We start from the raw sequence: 18,638 nt of genomic DNA, 5'->3' as shown, positions 1-18,638 counted from the left end.
CGCGTATCAAACAAAATAAAGCTACAAAACGCACATTTACTGAGGTGTCCGGATAATCCCCCCAGCATTAATTTGTTTTCCTTTTTTGCTGCAAAAGCTTGCTCAAGGAGAGCAGGGAAGAGGCAGACCCGCATAGCAACAAGACTCCGCAGTCAATTGCAGAAAAATCGATCGCGTTTCAAAAACAATTAAAATGTTTAAAATGAAGCTTTATCCCTTTTAAAGTGCAGTTTGATTTAAATTAAGCAAATAAAAAGATCAATAATGGCACGAAAATGAATAAAAACGCAGAATAATGGAAAATCTTCTTACTCGTGGAAACAATTGCTTGTTTAACCCTTTCAGGTAGTATTTAGCTGACAATTGTGAACTTTTTTGTGCAGCATCAGAGTAAAAATTAAATGGGACCTAGAAAACATAAAGAGCTATACATCACAGCATAATGCCCCTGAATCATTGCATGAATCATGAGTCATCACTCCAGTTGTATTTGCAAACCTGTCATGATTTATTATCTAATTTAAATTTGAGATCTTTTTCAACACATAAAAGGGTTTTCATATACACACGGCAGAAACCTCCCATTTAAAACTCAACTTCCTCATTCCATAATTTTGCATAATGACCTTTACAAAGCAGCAATGTGATTTATACAATCCACTCAAGGTCGAGACCGATGGCTGAAGATCAAGAAAATGCACTCGTGCATTATAATTTCTCTGGAATCAAAGATGGCTGCTTCAATCTAAAAAAATAATATATGCACTAGTACTACTGGTTTTTCTTTTTCTCGCTAATAATATAAGTTAATCAGATAAAACACCCAGATAAAACCAGTTAAAACTGAGTCATAGATAGACAGGTTAAAGGACAGGTAATCATTAATGCAGAAAGCTCCTGGAGCAGGTGAAGCATTACGCACTGTTTTTCACCTTTCTTTTCACTTTAACACTTCAAACTGACACTTTCACGTTGGCATCCAGAGAAACCAGACACATCAGCACAGAAGAAAAATGGATCACAGTCACTTAGAGTTTCTATTTATTTGTTAGGGTACTGAGATAGATATTTTGGATTTATAAAAGTGGATTTAGTTTTCCTTTTACCATACTAAGGTAAGCAAAAAATTGTCTAATTCAAAAACTAGGACTTTATAATTGTTTCATTCAAAACAGAACGTTTTTTTTACGTTGGGCCCATGTGGAACGTTATTGTGAAACATCAGGCATTCCTTTTAGTCAAGTCTGAATTGTAGTTTTAGTGACAAATATTCACAGATGGACACAAACACCTATAACCCAAACTGGATACTGTTAGGTACTATTTAAGTGATGAGTTTGATGTAAAATGTTTAACATCTCACAGTAACTTTACAGTGAAATTGAGGAATGCCGCAAAAATAATTAATCTCTAAACAAATTAAATTTAATGCTGTGTCCTAAATGTGTTTTAAATTAAAATATATATATATGTCATAATGAGATAATAAATGTGTAATAACATCTTCTGTGTTTATTATTTTTAATAATCATCCATCATTCAGAAGCAAAACAGAGGCATGGTAAAAATAAATGTACAAAAACACTCAATAGTTTTTTACCATATTGCCATTTATTTATTTTATTTATTCATTTTTAAACTAGCAAAGTCCCATTGGGATTAAAAACCTCATTTTCCAGGAAGTCCTGGACAAGAGGCAGCAAAAGTTACAGTCACAACATTTCTCAGTTACACAGTTATGTACAGAATCACAGAAGGCAGTTACAACACAGGAAATCCGTCTGGTTTTAAATGTATTCAAGGATCAGTTAATTTCCAGTTTTCTTGCAACCTGTTTCATGAAGAAAGAGCAGAACTCCTTAATAAAGACAATTAAGTCAAAGTCGCTAATCTGTGAAAAACAAAGTATGCTGTGATTCAGTGGCATGGCTGTGGCCTGCATGACTTTTTCAGCCGCTGGAATGGTTTTAAAGCCTCTCCTGGACTGATGGGAGAAAACCGTTTCATCTCTATCATTTAACGTTTACACAGAAAGAAAAATCACAAAGCGATTCACAAAGAAAACCACATCAAAATTAATATGTTATTAAAAGACAAGAGACAAACAATAAATAAAAAATATATCATAATACAGATGAAAGATGATTAAAAACAGAAGAGGTCATTGTTAACACACGCTTGAATGCTCCTGATCAGCCAAACACAAACAGCGCTTGCTTGATGACGCGTGAAGATGAGAAAATTAATTACCCGCTGACGCTTTCACGTTCAGCCTTTCCACCTATTGACCTTATTTTGGTTATTGTAGAATCTATAGTTTAGTTGGTTTTTTTTTTCAACATTTGAGGTTATTAGTGCCACTTTGTTCTGTCTTGTCATGTTCAAACAGGTTTTTCTTTTTTGTTTGTTTGTTTTTGACGATCTACATAAAATATTTCAGACAAGTCTCCTTTTTTGTGTGTTTTAAAAACAAGTTTTATGAGTGTAAAAACAAGCGTTTGTTGAGGCTGTTGAGCCTCTATGATGAATGTCCAATTCACATTCAGCATCTGAGCCTTCGGGGCTGAGACGTGCCAGCTGCAACTTGTCAGATCAACACACACCTCAGAGATTTCAGCAGCTCGAGTGTCAGACACACATACACATGCACACTGAGGATACACCGCTCAGGAGAGCCAGCGTGATGCACTGAAATGGTGTGAGTAACATCCTGTTTGATGAGTTTTAAAGATGTTTATGTGTGAAAGTTTGCCGGATTTGTAAGATTTTGTCTCAGCGTGCACACAGCTGCTAAGAAGAGCGAAGGTTCATTTCCAAAGCCGCCGCTCTGTCTCTGGTCTGCTCTCTGTTAAAGCTCAAATGAAACAGTTTGAAGTGGAAAAAGGAAAAGAAGCGGGAGAGCAGAGTGCTCAGTCAGGACAAGCAGCTGTTTCTTTTTAACAGAACACATAACATCAGAAGGAGAAAAGGAGCTTCCTGATCATCTGAGAAGTGTGTAAGTCATGTTATTTTCTGCATTAATGAACTTGTTTTAACTTGAGCTTGCCAGCTTAACAGAGCACTTTAGTCTGAGAGAGGCTCTACTGTGCATGCTGGTGGAGAGAGAAGAGGAAAGAAAATGTGAGAAGGGTCTGAAAACAGTCTGGTTCGAGTTAGACGATCCCAGCTGTAAGCTCTTAGAAAACTCTGGCATACCGTGTGAGGGTTGATGTTCTGCAGGAGAACATGGCTGCAGGGAACATTTTGTTAAAGCTCGCTTCCACACGACCACCTTGTGTGAAACAAATATTAATGATTTGTGGTCAAAGGTGTTTAAAGGTAAACCAGAGAAGCAGTAAACACCTGGATTTCATGCTTTGATTTGACTGGATTAGAGCTGCCAAGCCAACATGTTGCATAGACTAAGATTAGTAAGTAAATGAATTAAATAAATAAATTAATTTAATTAATTATTTAAACTTTTAGTCTAGAAAAAAGAACAAGCAAAGATTAGATTTTTTAAAAACGCAATGAGATTTAACCCTCTGGAGGCAGGCGTTGCAGATTTGCAACAGTTAAAACCTACCTACCTGGTTACTCCACGTACGTGTTTCATGAGTATTTTTAACTCAGAAGTACTCCTGAAGGACTTAGTTGTTCGTCCTTTTATCAAAACTTATTTTTGAGCCTGAGAGGGTTAAAGCTAATTCAAGCTTCATTTAAGATCAGTTAAATTCCTGTTTCCTCAGGTGTTCTCACAGCCAACATGTCCTCCTTTGGCCCCAACATGACCAAACAGCCCAACTCCAGCACCTTCTGTGTGTTTAATGAAGAATTTAAGTACATCCTCCTTCCCGTCAGCTACACCCTTGTCTTTGTGATTGGCCTGGCGCTGAACGCCATGGCGCTCTACGTCATCGTGTGCCGCACAAAGCACTGGAGGCCCTCCACCATCTACATGTTCAACCTCACCATGTGCGATACGCTCTACATCTTCACTCTGCCTTTCCTCATTTACTACTACGCCGACGAGAACGACTGGCCCTTCAGCGAACCCGTCTGCAAGCTGATACGCTTCCTGTTTTATGCCAACTTGTATGGTGTGGAAAAACAACACAACACACTCTCAGATGTCCACAAAAACAAAGACAGATCTGTTCTTTTTGGGTGGATTTGTGTGGAAAAACAATCAGTTATATACCTGTGGTGGATAGGTATTTGAACAACCTCAGTCTGGAGAAGCCGAGATTAGATAAGCTAACGGTTAGGTGAGACGAGCCAGGAACAAACACTCAAAACAGCTCAGGGTGTAACATAATTAATTGGAATTTAATAATTTTGACAAACATAATCATGTACTGCAGAGCTGACGGCAGTGCAAGTCTGGAAATATACTTGCTTTTAATGATGTGTGCGTGTTTAAAATGGCTGTCTCGTGTGACTTGCCATGATTTGAAGCATCATTTGTGTGCGTCCCCTGAAATGAACCCGACATGTTCTCATGCTGCAATATACGAGTAACCATTAGACGGCGTTAACGAAATCTGGTTTGGAGTTAGGGTCAGTTACTGATCTCTTCTATTGATGCCATGTTTGTTTTAGTTGTATGTACAAACCCAGCTCTCTATCTGGTGTGGGTTATCTACTGTGCCCCCTAGCGGAATTCTCCAGTACTGCATGCAGTGCAGTGCTGTACAGCAGCAAGTTACAGCAGCAAGTATGTGAACAAAGGCACTGCCTGCTGCCTGCATCAACTGCAGGTTAAAAAGCAAGTGTATTCCAGGCCTAACAGTCTTTTAAAATAATAATTTCCATTTATCCTTAGAGATCGGAGCCCTTTGAGGATGCATTAGTTTACTGCATGGCTCCACTGTGAGTAGCTGCTCAATTTCTGGTCAATTTCTGCTTCTCCAGTTGGAGATTGTTCTATTAGCTAAGGAGCGATTCAGAACTTTTCCACAGAAAACCACTTTGAAAGATTGTAAAAGCTTCTTTTAGAAGATGTTTTACTGAACAATCAAGTAGTGTCCTTTATCAGATTAGTTTAGCAAACACTTTTATTTATACACATTACCTCCTTGTTTCTCAAAGAAATTAGATGTGGAGACAGTGCGTCTTCACAGCTACCATTGAGAAAGAGACAGGGTTACACCCCGTCAAGGACCCCAGTCCACCACAGGCCCAGAGAAACAATTCACACACACTCCCAGTGAACAGTCAGAGTAGCCAACTAACCTAGCATGCATGTTTTTTGTGGAAAGCTAGAGTAAATCGATGCATTTCTATGACTTGCAAACTAGTTGAAAAATTAATTTAAAAGATTACGATGGTTTTTTTTTTTTTGCTAATCACTGAAACGTAATTAAACAATGTGCAAAAAAATTGTAAAATCTGGAAAATTTGCACTTTACTGCTGTTGGATTTGCCCAAATGTTGTGTTTTTGCACACATCATAAAACATTACAACAATGATGCAACATCCATTTGCTGTGCTTAAAAGTATGTTAACTGTGCTTAAATCACTCGAGAGTCTAAAGAAAAGCAGTGGAATTGTCTGTTAGGTTCCATTCTGTTCCTGTGCTGCATCAGTCTGCATCGGTTCGTCGGCATCTGCTATCCGGTCCGCTCGCTCAACTGGGTCAGCGCTCGTCAGGCCAGGCTGGTTTCGATGGCGGTGTGGGCCTGTGTTTTATTCTGCCAGGCTCCTGTCCTCTACTTTGTCAGAACCAGGTGATTAAACCTTCTTAAACAGTTATACAATTTTTTTTTTGTTTCTTAGTATGAAAAAAAAATCCCAAATAGTTCTTTACGTCCTCTGTCAGGGATGTGGCCACCGAGCGGATCTGCTACGACACCACCAGCCCAGAGCTTTTTGACGACTTCCTGGTGTACAGCTCCATCGTTTCTGTCCTCATGTTTGCCCTGCCCTTCATGGTGGTGATGGTGTGCTACGGCCTCATGGTGCGGAAGCTTCTGGAACCTGGATGGGGCTCGGAGAGAGGATCAGAAGGCCTGAGGAGTAGCCAGACACCCCATCCATCCAAGCATAAATCAGTGAAGATGATCATCATAGTGCTGGCAGCGTTCATGCTGTGCTTCCTCCCTTTCCACCTCACCAGGAGCCTCTACTACTCCTTTAGATACCTGAGGCAGGTTGATCCTTCACAGGTAAAGACTCACTGAGAAATGTCATAATGTCATAATATGATTCAAATCCCTGAGTTAAAACTCGCCACGTTTCCATCAGATCAGCTGTAGCTTGTTGGAGGCTTCCAGCATCGCCTACAAGGTGACCAGGCCTTTAGCCAGCGCCAACAGCTGTGTGGACCCCATTCTTTACTTCTTGGCTGGGCAGGATGCCCGCAGCAGTCTCACCAGGAAAATCAAACTGTCCTCACCAAAACCAACCGGTGTGATCCAGACATGACCAACGCAACTCTGATCCCGTCTATGTGGAAGTAAACATTTCATGAACGAGTCGTGCACTTGTGTTTGACATGTGACTCTACGAATGAACTCCAGAGGGCTAGAACATCTCTATGAAGGAGAAGCATTTTTATTTGCACATGATCTTTGAATGCCGTGCTGGAGAGATGTTAACCATCAGAGGATGGATATTACACATCAAACCTACATTTCTACACTACTGTGATTTTATTATAACACTTCTGCACAAAGAGCATCCAATGCTAATTATATGCAATACATGTATGCTGCAGAGGGCCGTGCACAACAAGCTGCAGATTAACTACCTACTCTGAATTAAAGCCTTACTCAGCAGTTTTTTCATATTTTGAAATCCTTTTCCTGAGCCAGTATGTGGCTCCTGTAGAAACCTGAAGGCTGAAGAGACATTAGATTAAGTTAGATTAAGGTGTAGAAAAGACAAGCGCAAGAGAGGAGATAGGTTTCAGTTTCTGTTTCACAACAGTGAGTAAAAAGGAACTCTAGGCGGTGCCAACAGCGAGCCAAAACTGCACAGTCTCCCTTTAATTGCATTATTTTAGTCATACCACGACAGCTTAAGATTTGTTTTAACAACAGAGGCTTGACGTGTAATATCCCATTTGTTTATTTTTTTAAAGATGCCCTGCACGTGCTCAGGAGGATAAATTAAATTAATTCAATTGTGTTTTGTAGCCTACTGTATTACAGACTGCATGCAGAAACTTAATCAACCACTGGAAGGCGATATTGTTAGTTTCACATGTAGGGCTGCTCTCCAATCCACAAAAAAAAAACATTCAAAATACTCCTCTCTTTATTTAAATATTAGAAACATGATACAGAAACAAATGTAACACGATTTAATGTGATGCAGAATGATATAAATAAATACAGTCAATCTCATAACTGGTTTTTATATACATGTTCTCTTCCAACCTGCAACATTTGAGTTTGAAAACATTTAATGATGACGGAAATAAAACCAGATATTCTACAGAAGTTGTGATATTTCCTCAAATAAACAACATAATATCAGAAAGTATTGTTTAAAATCTGATAATAGAGCACACATCCAAACTCAGGATGGAAATCTGAGTACAACAGCCTATGATTTCATTTTTAAAAACATTCAATGTCTAAATTATGCAGCATTTAGTTTGTTTCTTAATTACCTACAGAAGATAGGTGTTTATATCTGGATTGTGTGTGGTTCAGGATTAAATTGGAACATTGCTGAGAAAAACACTGACATGTTTATAATCCAGCAGAAAATATGGGAAAATATCAAGTCAAGTTCATTTCAGTTCATGTCACAGAGTGGAAGTAGAGAAACGCTCTCTCAGCTGCAGCACAGCTGTTTCTATCCTCTCTGTGGATTTACTGTATCACCTCAGTCATACTCTCTATTAAAGGTACAAAATCATTGTTAAAGTTTGCATCCTTATTCACATATTTACATTTATTTACATGTTTTGTTTTACGAAAGTGAAATCTTTCTTTTTGTTCCCTGGTTTTCAAACCATAACTGTTGCATAGAAAAGATTAATAAAAATGCTATGATCCATACTGTAAGAGTTATGTTGATTGTGATTTAAATTAGATTGTTTCCATGGACGTAATTTGGGGGGGGGGGGGGGGGGACATGTCCCCCCCACTTTTTCCAAAGTCAAGTTTTGACCCCTGCACTTTTTACCTTCCAAAAACAATATTACGCTATATTAAATTGACACTGGTTGAGCTCTAGGACCAAGCGGAAAACAACCGTTTGTGTTGAAGCCTGTTTCCCATTAGAACATACTGTAAAGATCCCCCCCCCCCCCCCGTGTCCCCCTCACTTCTAAAGTGAAAATTACGTCCATGATTGTTTCCAAACAGTTGTATTATTATTAATAAGGATGATTAACCCTAATTCAGACAGAAAAAAAACAATGCATGTCGGGAGTTTTTGTTAAGATTTAGCATCTTTTAAAAAAAAATCTAATTTCATATCTGTTTCTGCTGGAGCACTAGCCTGGCAAGCCAGACTAACTAAGGCAAGAATTTGGTCTAGTTCACTAGGCTACTGGAGCACAAGAGTAGCCAGAGCAACATCCATGGTGCATGTGGCACTTTGTTACACAAGTCTTTCCTACAAGGGTTTAAAGGTGTGGTTTACTCATTCATTCAATACATTTGCAGTGTTCTCTACTGTAAATAAATGCCTTATTAGTCATTAAACAAAACTATGATGCTTCTGTTCTGAGATGCAGAAGTTTGCTAGTGCAGAGGTGGGCTGAAAAGCAGGATAACGCATTATTATTAATGACATGCACACACCTCGCTTCCGATTGGCTAACAGAACTTGTTCAGCAACGTTGCACTGTCACTATCACCAAGACACTCTCCGCTCTCTCTCCTCGCTGCAAAAAATAAAAAATAAAAATAGCCTTCCTTTGTGGCCTACCCCCAACCTATGAATGCACATTCACAGTACGACGTAGATATGTGAGGACTTTCAAACGTCTATTTTCAATCACAAGCTAATGCAGGAGACTGGTGTAGAGGACTGTTTTCATGATCAGCCTTCATTAAAACTCAGAATGACCAATTATAATCAGAAGTAATTAAAATGTTTTTTTCAGTCAACCACACCTTTAAATAAGACATTTTTCCTGAACTTGTTGCACCTTAATGAAGAAACTGATATTTTATTTCTGTGAATTTTGTCTGAAAGTCGCTTCCTGTTCTGGACAGTGAAGCAGAGCTGGAATCTGTTATTTCCTTACTTCCTTACATCATCACACAACCAGAAACATGCTGCTCAGCAGACAGAGGGTTTTCTTCCATGCATTTCAGCTGTTATTGGATGGCGAGATCTTCTTCCACGAGGTAGAGTCATCACGCAACGCCTTTCGTTCTCCTTCATCTGATAAGACAAAATATGAATGAGATGCTAAACGGGAGCTTTTCCTTTCATTGTTAACAAGTTTGAGGACGTCGAAGTAAAAATCTATTCACAGAAAAGAATAAACCAAAGTAGTATGTTTTGAAAATTGTACCGTTTAAAAACAGATGACGAAGAGGAGGAGAAGGATTTCCCCAGAAACATGGAGTTCCTCTTTTCCTGAGATAATGTTTTGGTTTCCACGGCAGCAGGTTTGTTTTCAGGTATGTGAGCAACTTGAAATCTGTTGTTGAGCAAGAAAACATCGTTAATGTTAGAAAAATGGGGATTTATGACAACGAGCCCCCAAAAATGCAGATTTTCTATCTGGAAGGTTGTTTGAAGCGTTCATTTATTAAGTTTTGGTACTTTTTAATACTTTTTGATGGTTTTATATGAAATCAGGTCAATCTTGTGATTAATTTTGTTGAAAATAATTTGTTATGCAGAATATGTTGCTGTAAAATCCATATTTTCAATAGATGTAAAGGTAGAAATGCAGTTAAAGTTAAAAAAAAAATGGAGGGAAGAATGAATAAAAGCACCCCAGTTCTTCAAACGCACCTCCCCACAGACAACACTGTGAGCGCTCCTTCTTTCTTCTCCTTCTCACGCCCGTCCACTTTATCCTGTACCATTTTTGGCATGCCATTTTGTGTATAGTGTGTGTCCACACACACTCCGTCCAGAAGGGGGTTCTTCATCTGGTCAATGGGGGAATCCAGAGAGGGCAGACGCAGGCTTGGGGGGGGCTTTAGGGGATCTTTGAAAGAATCCAAGGGAGGGATGAGAAGAGGCGGCCATTTTTTCTGAGCACATCGAGTACAGCGGTACCCGTGTCTGGGAGCCAGACCAGAGAGGCCGGAGATGGTGTGGAGGTGGGACTGGTGGGGGCAAAGCCTGGGTAGGGAGCGGAAGGTGGACAACGGAGACAGCATCGGGAACCTGGGGACGAAGACGAATGTTAGGTTGAGAGAAAGTAGAAGGAGCTTAAAACACACCGTGAGTCAGTTTGACTTTTGCTCATTGTTATTTTATAAAGATAAAAGGTTACGAGCCACTGATCTATAAGGGCCCTAGATAACGTCATAAAAACCTGCCTACACAAATACACACGCTCGCACACACACACACACCCCTCTGGACTGTTTCCAGAAAAGTGTGTGTGTGTTTTGTGCATGTGTGTGAGAATGTTCTAGCCTTTATGTGATCCCATTCAGCACGGACGTCCCACTATTGTACACAAGACACACAAACAGAAACAAAAAGCATTCAGTCACCAACATGTGATCTTGTCAGTCTGTGGATGTGGAGACATTGGGCCTTTAGGGGTCAAAGGTTAATCAGAACTGGGTAAAATGTAATAAAAAATAATAATAATTTATCAACATCCCAAATTTTCTACAAGTGTAGCAAAACCATAAAGTAAAAAGAAAAAAACAAGAGGAATAGTGGACTGACATTCAATTTAACAGATAGAAAAACAAAGTGTTTATGATAGGACTGAGATGTCTGGGCTCAATTCATGCAGGTTTTTACATTTTTATCAATAATTTGTTCCAAGACGTTTTGAGAACTGACAGCCTGACACTCAAAAATAAAATAAAAATCCAGTTAAATAAAAAAATAATGTAGAAAAATGGGAAAATATGTTTTAAAATTTGTTTTAAAAGAATTTTATTCAAATGCCAACGTTGGGAAAATGAAGACATTTCTTGTTACGCATTTTTAATTAATCACGTTTTCATATCAGTGCTGCAGCATAAACTTTTCCATTAAAGCTGAGCCCCAGTGGTGCAGACTGTGGTTTTAATTAACTTGTTAAATTAAACACAGGCTACTTGAGCAATTTTAGAGCCACAAGTTCCAACTCAAACAGCAACCACACTCGGTTATGTAAACGCTGATCCTCTGATCGGTGACATCCAGGAATCTCACAAACACACTCATGACTTGACTGTGTGTGACGATCACTCCAGAGCTGCAGGTCTGAGTCAGGACTCAAACTACCGCTGCACAGACCAGGAAGTAGCGAATGCTTTTAATTATTTAAAAGTTGCATGTTGGGTGTATGCATCCTCCCTGACTGTGTGTGTGTTATCCTCCACTTCTACACTCCCAAACGTCTTTAAAATCTTGTTGACCGCAACCTTCAAAAGCTACATTCAACCAATGCATGTGCAGATGTGTGTGTGTGTGTGTGTGTGTGTGTGTGTGTGTGTGTGGTGTGTGTGTGTGCCTCACATACTTGATTGATGAGCCTTTGCTCATCTGTTTGCTCTCGTACTCCAGCAGCAGCTCCTCTAGCGCAGCAGCATTTTCTAAAACACACACATTTACACAATTCCCAGGGGTGATCAAGCTATTTCTTCAAACTACGTCAAACTAAATATATTTGAGCTTTAAATGTCACCAGATAATAAAAATCATAATCACTTAGATGTGCTGTTTGCAAAGCTATTTCTCCTATTTGCTCATAAATACAGTTTAATGCTTCTGTGACTGTGAGTCAGTCAGTTAACAACATGACAAGAAAATGACAAGAACTGCTGACTTCGTCACAACAGACTGTCTGTAACCAAAAGGTATCAGCTCATCGGTGGCATCCGCTGGTGTGTGTGTGTGTGTGTGTGTGCGTGCGTGCGTATGTGTGTGCGTGCGTGCGTGTGTGTGTGCGTGCGTGTGTGTGTGTGTGCGTGCGTGCGTGTGTGTGTGTGTGTGTGCGTGCGTGTGTGCTCACCTTTCTTCTCAGTTATGAGACGAACCAGAACACTGATGGTGTCTTCGTTCAGGTCGTCACATATGTAGGGACATCCGTTCCCTGAAGAAATCAAACTTGTAAAGATCAATAATTATAACATCTTCTCAATTTACAGATAAAGCTAAAATGAAATAAAACACTTCCACACACACATTTTAAATATAGTGAGGTTTCAACTGATCTTCTCAAGCTGTCATGGCAACTATCTATTCATGTACTTAAAGTGACACATTTTCATTTACTGTCAAACACTTTCCATGACATTGTGCATGTCACCCAAGGACATTGTAATAAGGACAAAGGAGAATGACTGCAAAGAATAGATGTGCCACCATGGCAACCCCCCCCCCCCCCCAAGCATCTCATAATAGAGTAGCAGAGTGCAGCAGATGAGCAGAGAGCGATGAGGGCAGGGGTGGCCTCAGATAGACTCACTCAGCAGTTATTCTCCATTCAGCCCTCTGTGTGTGTGTGTGTGTGTGTGTGTGTGTGTGTGTGTGTGTGTGTGTGTGTGTGTGTGTGTGTGTGTGTGTGTGTGTGTGTGTGTGTGTGTGTCTTACAGCCCCTCTGACTGACAACAGCCTTGTCTCCATGGTTACTGTTGCTACAAGAAGACACCAGCAACAGTTTCACAAAGAGGTGAACTCCTCTATCTCTCATTACTCTTCTGAACAAAATTCAGAGACAGTCTTCATGTCCCTTTCACGGTGCAGGGACAGAGATGTAGACATTTTCTCACACCATTCCCCCTTCCCGAGTCCCTCCATCCCCGCTCTGCAGCCTGTTTTTGTCTGCTGCTCCTCAGGACTGACAGAGTGACTGAGTTTGATTTAAGCCCTGCAGAGCAAAGCTGGGTTTGCTGTAATTTATCCTCTGGGGTGATTCCCTCCCTCAGTGGACATGATGTGAAAAGTGCTGAAACAGGAAGTTCCTCTGCCCTCGTTAGCTCAATCAGGACTCCTGCAGCCCGGCAGACCGACAACAACTCCTACATAACAGCAAACGTTAGAAAGAAGGAGCAATAACTGCATCAATTCATGTTAGTTTCTTCCTTTTCATTCTTTAAAAACCCTAATTATGCACTTTTCTCTTTTCTTATGTTTCACTAACACACTCACTTATCTATGTGTGAGTACATCTTCTTGAGAGGAGAAAAAAGTGAGAAGGTGACTAAAGAGGCCAATAAGAAGGCAGAAAAGTCCGTCTGCTGTGACTTTTGCTAAATTTAAATAACTGTCAAGGACCAAATCGAAATAAAATCAACTTTGTCTTGTTTGAATCTTCCCAAAGGACGAGTTACAGGTCTGAGAGTCAAGACGCAGAAATTCAGTCAAAGTAAAGAGGAACGAAATGGAAGACTGAAGAGATGAGAGGAGAGGAGACGGTCAATAATTGATTTAGATGTGAAAGGAGAGATGGATGGGTGGTGTCATGTTCAGATCATTCAGAGAGGAATACATTAACTTTCACAGAAGAAGAAGCTCTTTGGTGCTAACCCTGTTAGCATGCTGTTTGCAGAGTTCTACCCATAGACTAATTTGTAATGTCATTCAGCATTTTTGGGGGAGGGGGACATTTTCTACAAAATAAAAGAGCTCATGACTTCCTCTCAGGATTTTGCAACACGACATTAAACTTTTGTTTTCTGGATCAGATCAGCTCTATCTTCCTGACATCACTGCCCATAACACACCCTGCTGCTTCTCTGTGGGCCTTGGCCCATGAGTGTGAGTGAACAACATGAGTGTATCACATGAGTGATACAAGCCTGTGAACCACACAGGCACAGAAGACCGAGCACAACAGCAGATTGATGAATAAATTGGTGTATTTTGTCTCATTGTGTGACAACAGCAGTGGGATTTTTACAGGATAAGAAGGAGGAAAGATCTGTTGTGTGTCACGGATGGGATCCTGATGCGAACTCTTGCCAGAAAGGAAGTTCAAATGGCTTAATTGTAGGTCAGAAGCTGAAAAGGATGATTGCACAAAAAGTTAAGTGGTGTTAAGTGTCTTGCCCAAGGACACAACAACAGCAACATACTGAGCAGTGCTTGAACCTGCAATCTTCCAGTTACGGAGCGAGCACTTAACTCCTGTGCCACCGTAGCCCACAAATGTGTACTAATGGTGCGCGTTTTTATTTGATTTGGCGTTTCAATTTGTCAAAGTTTCACCTCTCACCTTCCTTCTGAGGTGTGGCGATCTCTTCATCTCCACCCTCCTTTTCTGCAGTGCAGTTGTATCCCTTCTTCTTCAGGATGTTGCAGATTAGGATGCCCATCAGGCCCATGATGCAGAACACGGGCACCAGAGCAAACACAGCATACTCTGCTGTTTTTTCCTCCGCACTGCGCACCACTGTGCTGTTGGATGGCCCCGCTGCCCCACCGGACGGCCCGTTGTCCACAGTGCGGACTGTTCTGACTCGCAAATCTGCAGAGAGAATCAAGAAAAAACATGAGAAAATGAAAAGAGGGAAGTTATACAAAGCAGATGAAAAGATAAAGATGTTTGCTTACTTTTTATGCAGGGACTTTGGGTGGAAATGTCCTGTTTGCTGGAGGGGTGAAACCTATAAATACATGGGGGAAAACAAGATAATTGAGCTTTTATGTCCATTTGAACCTTGTGTGACCTATTAAATAGGAGTAAACATGGTTGACTGCTGCGTTTAAAAAAGCAGTCTTTACCCTGGCAGACAATCACCACAGACAGCATCAGAGCTCACGGTGCCGGAAACGGCTAACTTCCTGCTGAGAAGCTTGCAGGATGTGTGTGGAAAGCAGGGTTCGGAGTCTAGAGCATCTGAAAAGCGTCCAGGTGGACACGGCTGACACTGCACCTCCTCTGCTGGACTCTGGATCTGCTCGCAAGCCTGAGGACAGAGAAAATACTCCTGAACTCCGAGGAGAAGTTTTATAATCAGCCTCCCCACAGCAAAAACACACCTGCAGGAATATGACGATATCTAAAGTGGTTGCAAAGACGAATGAAGATCATATCTAGTTTTCCTAATAAATTCATTGGTCTGGACACTGAAGGCATAACTGAAATAAGTGGAGTCAGAAAAAAACTACTTGGTTTGACACAAAAGTTACTGATCAATTAAAATATCTTGAATCGTTCAGTTTCACTTTCTGGCCTCACCGTGGATGGCTCCTGGCCGGCAGCACACTGCTGGCACACACACCCATCTCCCCACCGACACTGCACAGCTGCAGTCCCACCACAGCCAATCACCTGGAGGACACACACACACACACACACACACACACACACACACACACACACACACACACACACACACACACACACACACACACACACACACACACACTAGCATCAGTGGAAACAAGTGTGTGTACATTAATCTCATGTATGAACAGCCTGGCTCCATCATATCTTCTGAGGAGGCTTTTAGATGCTCCAGCATCCAGACGTAGAGGCTGAAGTGATCGGGCTTTTGCAGTTGCTGCTGCCAGTCTATGGAATAATTTACCTCAGAGAACTTCAAGGTAGTTTAAAAAAAACCACTTCCACTCTGAGGCGTTCACGTAAAGTAGAGCCAGACATTATGATTTATCTGATGTTTACTCTTCTATAATCTAGGATTTTCGTTATTTTCATTACTAATAATTCTTTTTCTGTTTTTATCCTCCTGTTGCTTTTAAACTACTTCATAAATAAATTGAAATTTACCGCCAGAAGGACGAGAGCTGAGCAGCAGAGGTGGTTCCTCATCTTCGTCAATGTGGTCTTCTATGTTCATATGACCTGAAGGAGAGAAGCTTTGGAGAATGAGTAGATCAGCTACATGGCAAAATGTGCACATTTGAAAAATGCAAGGTCAGAAAAAACATCCTGAGTCATTTTTACACATCAGCTCTGGGTGACAGGGACCCAAAGGCACTGTAAATAACATTTAACGTGAATCAGAGCCTTTTACCTGTGAATGAACAAGAGATCTTCTATCTAGGGCTATAAATGGACCTCGTACACGCGCGCACACACACACACACACTTCATGCAGTGATTCATTCTGCAACACGTGCTGATTACATGGCAAGTTCCATGTGCCACAAATGAGTTTACATCACAGAAAAACAACAGAATCAGTTGTTTGAATCTTCTAGAATTAAGTCGTGTTTCAAAGAACGTTACAAGAGACAGTTTGTTCCTACAGGTTCAGCAACTCTAAATCAGATGTTCCTGCTTGAAAAGTGAACATTTTTCAGTTTCACTTGTTGAAAAATGTCCTAAAATATCTCAGGGTGAAGGGAATTGATTCACATTTTAACATAGCTGCATGAGTCTTCAAGTGTTTTATTCTGAAAACCTCTACATCTATTGAATCTGATCCTGTTAAACTAAACCAAGTACTTCTAAGCCAAGTTAGAAAATTATGTTTGAGAATAGAATAGAATAGAATAGAATAGAATAGAATAGAATAGAATAGAATAGAATAGAACTTTCCAGAACCATGCAGCTTACTGCAGGGGACACAGACATTTGATCAATTTTACTAAACTCCTATTAAGACATTATGCTACAATGCTTCAGCAGAACCCACCTTTCCACACAAACAGATCTATTAATTAATATAAAATGAGAACGTTTGCAGGAAGAAATTTCTCCACCCAGTGCTTTTTCCGCAGCCAGAATTACAGGATCGACTCTAGACAGCACTGGCATTACCGGTGGGGGACCGACACCAAGCAGCAGGTAGTTTGTGGTAAAAAAACAAACTGTCTTTAAAATTATAGAACGGCATGACAGAATCATAAAACATGAACGTCTATCTGAGCACATGCTGAATGAATGGTTTTTGTGAAAAAAATCCAATGTTCTTGTAACGTAAATGCAGCAAACGAAACAATAATGTCTCAACAGCGACTTTCCTGAAGAAAACCGGACGGAACAAAGAACTAAACAACATGAGAAGGCGACTAAAGAAGAAATTAAATTTACATTTAGACTAAATAAAAGTAGAAATAAAAGAACAAAAGCTGCAGAAAAGTTGCAAGATGACTGAAAAAGGTGATAGATTGAGCGCCATACTCACCCCACACTGGCAGCTGATGCACACGGTTGCCTTGGCAACTCGATAAGGATGCTGAGCAGCTGAATCAAACCTAACCTTCAAATGTCTAATATAAATAATTAAACTCTGTCTTCAGTGAAATTAAAAACTAACAACAAATTATGTGTAGGAAACAAAAATCCTAAATGCTGTCCAGAGCTAGGACTCAACAGTTAGTGTGAAGTCACAGAAGTCAGTCAAAACTCTGACACACACAAGTCTGAGTAGCTGAATGGAGAAGTCAGAGTACCTGGTAGAGTCTTATACTGTCACTGTGATCACAGACACACCCCACTGTCCTCAGGACATGCCCCCTCGTGTCAGAGCTAAAACGTGTGTGTGTGTGTGTGCGCGTGCGTGCGTGCGTGCGTGCATCTGGTTTAATGCTGCTCATCACTCCTTAGGAAACAGAAAAGGTGTTTCACCAATAATCCAACTTCACACCACCTTCATTTTCATTCTGATTAGTGTCAGGATTACAATCTGTAATCTATAAAGCATCTACAGAATAACTGTTCTTGTCAATAAAACACAAATAAAGACTTTTCCTTTAGGAATATTATCGTCTCTCAAGCCAACATCGAGCTGTTTTTATACCCAAACGGCCAAATTGAATAAGTTTGCGGAGCCTACATGGAAATAACAGGCTACTGAGGCATAATTTTAGAGGTTAAGCGAAAGATAAAGTGTAAAGGAACCTACATTTAGAGTGGAAAAAAAACCACGGATCTAGTTCTTTTGGGAAGATAGATCGCCTGAAAGCTAAGACTTCAGGCTGATAGAGCATTCATGCAAGTACAGATATATATATAGAAGCAATTGTTAAAATGTCATATAGACCAGAAAACGAGACTAATTACAGGTCAAAGACACGCGTGCACATCTGCCTTTGCAAACGTGCTCATTTATGCAGCTTAAAATTGGAAAAAGATCAATATAATGAATAAGAGCTGAATAGAATGGGACTTACAAATTAAAAGCCTCTTTTTGGGAAAAATGCTGGCTAAAACTCCAGAGGCCAAGGACTGCTGACTGTTACAGGAAGCCTTAGCTGACCTTTAAAAAGTGCATTGACATGAGTGTATTTATGCTGCATCAAAGTGGAGAGTGGCTGTTGCCACAGGCTTTCTCTTTCTGAGTTCAGAGCAAGAAATATAAAAAAGACTGCAAAAAAAAAAAAAAAAAACTCGTGGGACAAAATGAAGCACCTGCACGGAGACTGTGTAATTTTCATGATCGTATAAGGGAGGTGTGTGTGTGTGATAGTGACAACCAGTGAAGCAAAATGCTCTTTTATTCAGATTTAAACCTAAAGCGTGTTCAATAAGATGTTTAAACTGGGTTTGACCACTTCCTGCTGAAGTCACACTCAGACAAACAAAACTCTGCCAGGTCTGTTGATGTGATTCATTTACTTTTAAACCCAAACGTCTGAGGCTTTTCCT

General features: G+C 40.3%; 2 protein-coding genes across 2 annotated transcripts in view; one reads left to right on the top strand and one right to left on the bottom strand.

Moving 5' to 3' along the window:
• Nucleotides 1–971: 971 nt before the first annotated feature.
• p2ry2.1 (purinergic receptor P2Y2, tandem duplicate 1) lies at nt 972–7,992 on the top strand. The gene is made up of 6 exons (XM_054742740.2): nt 972–1,115; nt 2,547–2,995; nt 3,729–4,079; nt 5,541–5,709; nt 5,802–6,147; nt 6,227–7,992. The coding sequence occupies exons 3-6, from the start codon at nt 3,746–3,748 to the stop codon at nt 6,404–6,406; spliced, it is 1,029 nt and encodes a 342-aa protein (XP_054598715.1). The 5' UTR covers nt 972–1,115; nt 2,547–2,995; nt 3,729–3,745; the 3' UTR covers nt 6,407–7,992.
• The window catches only part of relt (RELT TNF receptor), a 23,600-nt gene continuing 12,184 nt past the window's right edge, over nt 7,223–18,638 (bottom strand). Inside the window, exons 2-11 of the mRNA XM_015951678.3 lie at nt 15,813–15,887; nt 15,261–15,353; nt 14,804–14,988; nt 14,633–14,685; nt 14,295–14,546; nt 12,090–12,170; nt 11,598–11,670; nt 9,914–10,294; nt 9,465–9,593; nt 7,223–9,331 (exon numbers count right to left, since the gene is read on the bottom strand). Of these exons, the coding sequence (XP_015807164.1) occupies nt 9,328–9,331; nt 9,465–9,593; nt 9,914–10,294; nt 11,598–11,670; nt 12,090–12,170; nt 14,295–14,546; nt 14,633–14,685; nt 14,804–14,988; nt 15,261–15,353; nt 15,813–15,854 (1,293 nt within the window). The 5' untranslated portion in view covers nt 15,855–15,887 and the 3' untranslated portion in view covers nt 7,223–9,327. The remainder of the gene's footprint in view (nt 9,332–9,464; nt 9,594–9,913; nt 10,295–11,597; nt 11,671–12,089; nt 12,171–14,294; nt 14,547–14,632; nt 14,686–14,803; nt 14,989–15,260; nt 15,354–15,812; nt 15,888–18,638) is intronic.

The sequence above is a fragment of the Nothobranchius furzeri genome, chromosome 13 (genome assembly GCF_043380555.1).
Source record: "Nothobranchius furzeri strain GRZ-AD chromosome 13, NfurGRZ-RIMD1, whole genome shotgun sequence".
Classification (NCBI taxonomy): Eukaryota; Metazoa; Chordata; class Actinopteri; order Cyprinodontiformes; family Nothobranchiidae; genus Nothobranchius; species Nothobranchius furzeri.
The sequence above is the reverse complement of the archived record's forward strand: the minus strand, read 5'-3'. Positions and strand labels throughout refer to the sequence as shown.

Coding starts and splice junctions, on each gene's coding strand:
- p2ry2.1 (XM_054742740.2), top strand. CDS start 3,746: ATGTCCTCCTTTGGCCCCAACATGACCAAACAGCCCAACTCCAGCACC. Junction 4,080..5,540: donor GTTTTATGCCAACTTGTATG/GTGTGGAAAAAC, acceptor ATTGTCTGTTAG/GTTCCATTCTGTTCCTGTGC. Junction 6,148..6,226: donor GGCAGGTTGATCCTTCACAG/GTAAAGACTCAC, acceptor CGTTTCCATCAG/ATCAGCTGTAGCTTGTTGGA.